This window comes from Saccostrea cucullata, unplaced genomic scaffold (assembly GCF_032062105.1).
Source record: "Saccostrea cucullata isolate Sc308-1 unplaced genomic scaffold, CSIRO_AGI_Scuc_v1 ctg83, whole genome shotgun sequence".
In the NCBI taxonomy this organism is placed as follows: domain Eukaryota; kingdom Metazoa; phylum Mollusca; class Bivalvia; order Ostreida; family Ostreidae; genus Saccostrea; species Saccostrea cuccullata.
In genome coordinates this window covers 226513-235020 of record NW_026929751.1, presented here as the reverse complement: position 1 = coordinate 235020, position 8508 = coordinate 226513, and the positions used below count along the sequence as shown (strand labels likewise).

General features: G+C 29.3%; 1 protein-coding gene across 1 annotated transcript; it reads left to right on the top strand.

Moving 5' to 3' along the window:
* Positions 1-2924: 2924 nt before the first annotated feature.
* LOC134282121 (barH-like 1 homeobox protein) lies at positions 2925-6633 on the top strand. The gene is made up of 3 exons (XM_062764568.1): positions 2925-3536; positions 5156-5372; positions 6241-6633. Exons 1-3 carry the CDS (start codon positions 3083-3085, stop codon positions 6488-6490), a joined length of 921 nt encoding a protein of 306 aa, XP_062620552.1. The 5' UTR covers positions 2925-3082; the 3' UTR covers positions 6491-6633.
* Positions 6634-8508: the final 1875 nt, after the last annotated feature.

The following is an 8508-nucleotide window of genomic DNA, read 5'->3' as shown; positions in this document are numbered from 1 at the left end:
AAGGTAAAGTGTTTGTATCTTAATCGAAAGGTCCTAGGTTCAATTCTCGACCCTGTGTTAAACTCAAGACGTTATCATCGTAAGTAATTTTTAAATCTTCATTCACTTAAATCTTCATTCACTGAGCTCTCGTTGTTTGAAGTGAATGTCTGAGGCCTTGAAAATTATGCCCTTTTTTACGGTAGGTATTGGCGACAACGGAGCTCCATTGTTCAAAGCCCCGAGTTTTAGATTGTGATAAAGGTCAAATTGAACAGCCTCTCACCGTATATTTTAAGGTCTTTATTTGGGTTATAAAGAGTTGATTGAGACGTTAAACAACATAGTTTCGATCATATGTATTATTTTGAAGATTGAAAACTTTATCGACAAAGAAGCAATCTCTAGAATTTTTTTTTAATTCCTAATTGAATAAAAATGAAATGGAAATAATGTTAAATGAAATGCATTTATAAATTCCACGTCTTATTAATAAAACCTATTGGAATCTTAATTTGGATTTAATATAATAACATGGCTACCAGTCAATTCTTCCCTACCGCAGATCGTTTTAGCTATCATCGAGCATTACCGAAATTTATTGCTTCCATGTTTAAAAAAATCAAACGTTTTTTCTCCTCTACGTAACAAAGCTTTCAGAAAAGCGATTTTGTGCTTGATTTCAACACTGGTCCATCATTTATGCAAATCAAATTGCTGTGCCAAGAAGATATCACAAACAGCCGTTTTTGATGAACATGTTTGGAGCACCTTTTCTCAATCTACTCAGAAACAAAGTTTAATAAAATATCGTTTTACAAATGGAGCGTAAAATTGCTCTATTAGAGTGTATTTATGCAATAAATATACACCATTCAAGTGAAAACGGTTTATTTTTTCATTTGCCCCCCATAAAGAAACATGATTCAGATGTTAATAATAAGATTTTGCATTACATTTCAATTATTGCCAAGATCGTTTTCTCATTAGTTTAGGTTTTTCGAAAAGTTTATAGTAAGTTGAAAGTTTTTTCATTAAAAAGGGAGAAATATGACGCATATCTAGATCAGGAAAAATGTTACTTGATTACAAATGTCACTTATCCTGTTCTTTTTTTTTTTTTTAGAAAACCATGTTTAATTTGTTAAGTTTTATTCCTCTGCAATCTCTCTGCAAACTGTTGTTAATATTATATGTACTTGTATGCACATTTTGTACTTTCGATATTGTTTTGTGAGATAATATGTATGTATATATATTGTATATATATGGAGGCCACCTTTTGTTGTTGAGGTTTTTAGAGTAACATTGCGACAGCTGCCCCTGGCCACGTCAGATGTTAGTCAGGTTAAATAAACTTACAGCAAAATGATCACTGAATCGTTTTCTTTTTTAATGCTTTAACAAAGACTTCATAATAAAGAAGGCTGCACTGTAGACACAACGGTTTCTAACTAGTCATAAAATAAATTGTCTCGTTATTGTTCATTTATTTTCATAATTAGTTAGACAAGGTCTTAAAAAGACTTGTTATTTAGGCTTAATAAACCTCACTGTTTGAATCTAAAGCAATGGTTGAATTTTGAGGCAATAACATTAAATTATTCAAGGTTCAAATTTAAACTATGTATTTAAATGCTAGGTAAGATATATTTACACGATTGAATATAAAAAATTAAAACAATACATTTTTACATTAAAAGAAATAAAATCTGACAACAAGAAATGTGTCTTTTAAAACATTACTCAACGTGTTTTATAAAACTCGAACTACATCTCTTACCAATTTCAATTTTTTCTTGATACTTTAGGGGCGAATTGGATCGTCTTGTCGTTTTAATTGTCTTCCCTTTTTGTTCTTTGAATAAACCTTTAACTTAAAAAAAGACACTACAAAGTTCCTATTGCATTCGTCATTATGGACACAATACTCTTCTAATAAGAGTAATTAGCGTTCCTCCGAGGCTTTCATTTTTGTCAACTTGGGGTAAATTGTGAATTTCTTTTGTTAAATGAAAGTAAACGAAATTTAAAACATGACAATAAGAAAAACATAATTACACTCTTAAATAATTTAATTGCACAGAATTTTATTTTGTTGTGTCCTTCTGACAAAATTGCCCTTGGTGCATCATTAGAAAAGAATCTTCAAACAACAAAGAGATCGATGATAAAGCTTGAAGCCTTTCTTCGTTTTATTAGTTAAAGATTAAAATAAAAGAAATAAGTCTCTGTTTTAAATTCAATTTGCTTAATAATTGCTCAAAGTTGTTTCATTTAAATATTTTCAACAATACTTTCTCAATATCATTGTCATGAAAACACTTTCAATTCGCTTTATATTGCTGGAATAGGTAATTAGCGGTATGCAAGAATGTTTTTATTCTTTTTGAAAACACATGATTTTTTTTTTTAATTTATTTTCTTCTCCTGAAAGAGATAGAATATGTTTGTTTATTCACCTAAAAAATTAAGATAACATACATAAAAAATGGTTACGAAATGATTTGTATTACTCACTAATTAGCAAATTACACTCTGTATGATTTCAACAATTGGGATATTGGAAACTTTAGATTCTCCTAAATAATACATTGAATCACTGATCAAGTATGAAATTGAAAGTAAAAAATACCAATCTTTTCAAATTTACAAAGAAATTGCATAAACGTCTCTGGATTTTAAAGGCAACTTTGTCTTTTTGAAGGCCCATATCAACTGATCCAATTCTAGTGTTACTAAGCTTTTCTTATAATCTATAGAATAGAATTATTCACTACCAACTAAGACCTGATCGCCATCTTTCAGAAGAAAATCAATACCTCGCTGGAATAAGCTGTTGCGAGGACACGCCCTCATTTACATCATATGTTCCCACCCACATCTTTTATTGGACACGAAACGGATACCTAGAATATTACAGGCATGCTGAGAGGGATTTGTTTTCAAAAGTGATTATATGTTGACGATTTGCACACCTAGAAAATCATTTTAACAGATAATCCTGTGTTTATGATATTATTGAATTGACTTGCCAAATGATGAAGTGTTTTTAATGTTTATTAATATAATTTGAAACTTTTGATGACAACATTGTGTTTATATGATTAAAGAAGAATATAACAAGACAATGGAGAATTCTACAAAAAGTGTTAAACCTGAAACATCAAAAGACGAAGCAGAAGAAAGACTGTTTGGTAGTGACAGACTGGAAGAAGACAGTTCTAATAAAAATGAGACAGAAACAACTAAAACTGGAAGCAGTTCGAGAAATGAAAATCTGACCTCCCCTGTTATAAATCGAGCAAAGTCTTCATTCCTCATCACAGATATTCTATCCTCAGACAGGACTAGGATACCACCGGGTAGAGATGACAGTGCAATGTGCAGCGACGATACCGCACAACAAAGACTTGGGGTGTACGCTCAAGTTAGCCGTACTCCTTTCAATGCAGAATCTTTTGATGAACTTGTTAAAAGAAAGTACGGTATTAAAAGGTCCTATGATGACACAGATTTGGCGTCAGAACCATCTTCGCCCGTTTCTCAAACCGAACGTAAGAATTTAAGCGTTTTGATTGTTTTTTTAGTTATATAAGTGCGAGAGAGAAGAAAAGAATACTAGAGAAAATTTTGGTTTGAAATTGTTGCTTATAATCAATTCATTTATTTATATTCCTTTATCTATTTTTATGATTTGCAAAGGGAAAAAATCGCCTAATTTTTGTAGATATATATTGATATTTATTTGTTTTATTTATTATTTAATTTTTGTACTTGGAAGAGAATGAAGAATATAGTGCTTAAACTGTGCTTTAAATATTTATTTGTTTTCATTCAAGTAGCTGAAAACTATTCTATTTATCATCTGCTTTTAATGTTTCAAAAAAAAACAATGTTTAAAAACAATTACGAGTAGTTTGAAAAGTTGATGCATTAGCTACAAGAATTGTAGATGATTTTCCGCATCCTAATTCTTTTCCTTTCAAAAAAAAATGTATTACTTCCTCATGCATTTTGGCAAAATATTACAATAAATCCCAGACTTCAAACACAAACAGACAGAAAATATTAAATTTCCTATGATTGCCACTATACGACACAAACCTGTATTTTCTATTATTGATGAAGATAAATGAATTGGGATATATTACCATATTGCTCATTTGTGAAAAATATCATACACTAAACCGTCCCCGGAGCGCAGTTTTTCTTTAGTAGTTTTAGACAGCATTTAGCGGGCATGAATAATTAAACACAAGAACTAACACCTTTACGAGCTCTCTAGACGTTAAACGCGCTTAATGGCCGAAATAAAGGAAATACGATAAGTGGATCGTATGTTAGCGAATAGTCCCGTTAAAAGGTCTCATTTTAATTATTCAGAAGGTACCTCTAAACCAGAAGGGTCAAATACAAGATTTTTATGCCCCAATAACATATTCATGTATGCTTCAGTCACAAAGAAATGATAGGGAATGCGTTTCTTTTTCAATTGTTAAAACAATAAACTGTATGATTTATTAAACTTTCTATTTACCTGAAAAAAATTTTATATAACGGAACAATCATGCCGGTTATTATTTATTAAAATTGCAAATAATCATAATATTAATTAAATAAAAAAATGATTTAATTGACATTTTTCCATATTTTTGGCTTGCTAAATACGATTAAGAGTGACATTTACATCTGAGCAGCTGAATAGGAACTTCCCGAGGCATAATCATGCATGTAACTGTCAATTTACTGAACCTTTCTGTCTAAGTTTATTCAAAAAAGGGAAACATTTGCTCAAAAAGAACTCTCTTATGTTTAAATATTGTATATATTTGCTTTTGAAAATGAAGTAAAAATTAATTTTCTGTCTTGAATGATATTTTTTTTCAAAAATAAAATAAAAATGAGTTGGCTTACTTATGCTAGCTCATTTCATTTAAATATACGAAATAAAAGTGAAATTTGATATAATTTATCTATAAACGCACGAAATATTTTTGTATGTTTTTCATTCAGTTATATATATTTTTTTAATTTTTACAATTATTTCAAAACGTTTAAAATTTCTTTTCTCTTTGTTTTTTTTTTTAAATAAATATTAATAGATCATTATTATTTTTACACGATAAATACGGACTATTTTTTCTAACATTAATTTTTTTTTCATTTTATGCAGAATGTGAAAATCTAGATGATGAGGACATCGAAGCTGCTGGATGCTCCAAGCACAAGAAGCCAAGAAAAGCTAGAACCGCTTTCACGGATCATCAACTGAATTGCTTAGAAAAGAGCTTTGAGCGACAGAAATATTTAAGTGTCCAAGATAGGATGGAACTAGCAGCTAAACTAAACTTAACGGACACCCAAGTAAAGACATGGTATCAAAACAGAAGGTACGAATATTCCCTTGTAATTAATAGTTTTAAAGATTTATACTAGATTTCTTATTTTAAAAAAAATTGTGATGCTTTGCCTCATAAAAAGTATTGTTTCTTCAATTTATGAAACTAAACATCCCCGCAAGATTCAAGATGGTTGTTTCTTCCCTCAAAGTTAGAAGAAAGATTTTAATAAAAAATATTTTGAAAAGGACAAAATATTCCGCAGCTCCTTTTGTTAATAAATTCATTTTTGGGAAATACAAAGCTTTATTCTGAAATAAAGAATAAATGTCTGGAATGCATGTTAGAAATATGAGAGGGTCATTGTTATGCTCCTATTTATTCTATCTCACACGCTCTCTGGTTTGTTTGGAGTTTGCTTGTATTAACAAATTAGCCGTATTAAAATAAATCGGAAATCATGGTAATGACAGAAAGAGAATCGGCGCATCTTAATTGTGCATTTCATACGCACCATCGCTCGTGTTACGGAAGGCGCCCAATCGAAATGACAGTGGTAAATTACTAGGGAATTAAAGATGGTCTTCACGCAGGCAGGCTTTCTCCCCCTCGGCACCATTTGCATTGGGAAATTTGCAAAACTGTTTACCACTTAATCTAATCTTGTCACATAGCCATTATTTGATGTGTTAAGTGAAACACATGGAGATTAGTGTCTCGTTTGCAATTCTACTTTTTCCCCGGTACTAATATATCAAAGGCTAATTTTTAAAGGTTTTTGTGGTATTTGATAGATTAAATTTAGAAAAAAAATTCAATAGAATATAAATGAGATCACAGATTTTTGTTTATTATAAATTAAAGTTCATTGATACTACAGAAAAATATCTATATTTAATGTTCTTATACATTATTTTAGGACAAAGTGGAAGCGCCAAACTGCAGTTGGTCTGGAACTTCTTGCAGAGGCAGGGAATTATACTGCTTTTCAACGAATGATGCATTCTAGCACATACTGGTCCCCATATCACCAGCAGACGGCAAGAATTCTGTCCTCCATTGATCCATATTACTTACGCTCAGCCAGCACATCACTTCCGTCTGCCCAGAATCCACTTTTGACACGGATGTTTGGACTTCAATCGTCAATTGGAAATTTACCCTCATAAATTTTTTTTTAATTTGAAAAAAGAGAGGAAGGTGGTATTTACATTCTCACAACGACTCGTACAAATACTTTTGTAAATTGAATGTATATAAATCATTGCATTTAAAATAAATTTACTGTATATAGATTTTTTGTTAACTATGACTCTTGCTATTTATTTTACTTTATGTAGATGTAAAATCTATTAAATAATTTTTATCTGAATTGAAGGACTATTTCTTTCTTTTACCAGTTTCACATTTGTGTAAGTGAATAAGAATGAATGGGTGTAGATTACTTTTTTTTTCAAAGTTTCTGGCAAAAAGGAAAAAATTTAAACATTTGCGATGCAGCTACCGTTTACCCGTAAACACATATAAAGTAAAGGTCTGACACATGCAAAGTCATCTAATAGTTTCTCTGTAAAACAATAGCCTAAATAAGATTGAACTTTGTACAATATCAAAAAAAAATTATTTACACTTAATGTTGGAAATTGTTCTATATTTCCGAAAATAATATGCACTTTTTTCACACAACATATAGATGATAAAAAAATATATACTTGTTAATTTTCAGATTGTTTAAAAGATTTTTTTGTTTAAAATGATATACATATTACATAATAAATGTTGATAATTGTTCAAAACGTGATAAACATTTCTATTTTTGGAATGAAAAGTTTTTTTTAATTTCCTTCAAATTTAAATCAGTGTTTCCAATACGCCTAATTCGTTTTATTTAATGGACTTTTCAGCTTGAATACTTACTGTTCATTATCTCCATATATTTCATTTCAAACTTATACACATGTAATATCAAATTAAAGACTAATGAGCAAGCAATGACAGAATTCTCGTTTCTTTAAAGCGTATTATAAGGCACCAACGAAATTTCGACATTGCTACCTTTATGTTTTAAAGATGCCTAAATTAAAAAGCATCTGCAATATCCTTTAATTTTCCATATATAAAGTATTTCTTGGAAAAAAATAGTTTAAAAAAAAACAATAAATAATAAAACATGAAGTTTGCATTCCATTTTATTAAGAGCAATTACATGTATGTTTATTAAATATTCTTTTAAAATACAATATAAAATTTCTTCATCTTCAAACTTGTTCAATATTTTCACCCTAAACTGGTTCTAAAACAAAGATTTTTACTGTAAGTATTTATTCATTTCAATTTTGAAACATCAAAGAATTTAATAAACTTTTACCTTGTTCTAATTAACAAATTGAATTACGTCTTGAATGTTGGGCAATTAATAATAAATCTTTGTTTCCGAACTAAAAGTCCACAGAGATCTTATTTATCGTCTCTTTTTAATTGCCTCTGTATCCTCATGAATAACATTTATCTTACTAAACAACAATCGATTAATAGAAAAACATTAAATTTTGAATTATTTACACAAATCTTTTATCCAATTTCAGGCTTGCTTGTTTCAAAGGTAGATGGCTTTTTTATATGTTGTATCAGCTCTTTAAAATGATGTAATAAGTTATTTGTGAAAATAATTTTAATAATGAAAACTTGTTTCATTACACTGAATTATTCTCCTTAAGTAAATATCTTAAATTGTTTCTGATCTTATTGCATATTAATCAGATGAGATATATATATATATATATTATATGGAGAGAGAGAGAGAGAGAGAGAGAGAGAGAGATGTTTTGATAATTTTAGCAAACAACAAGAGCAAAGATAAAGTACAATTAAAATGTGTTGAAAATATCTTTTAAAAAATTGGGTCTCATGATAATTATGTTCAAAAGGTAAGTGCTCGAATGTGCCATTATATGTATACTAATTAACTTTCCATAAATACTGGTTAACAGCTTAAATATAAAAATATGTGTTACTTTCGTACATAATTGATCATTTTTAAAAGTAAATTATTTATATTTATTACATGCATTCTTTTGCAACCTTGTTTAATTACCTTTTTATCTTAATTGCTACCCGAGAACACAGCCAATAAATGTTATACAGCTAGCTGTACCTTTAAATTTAATTTTTTGACATATACTGAACA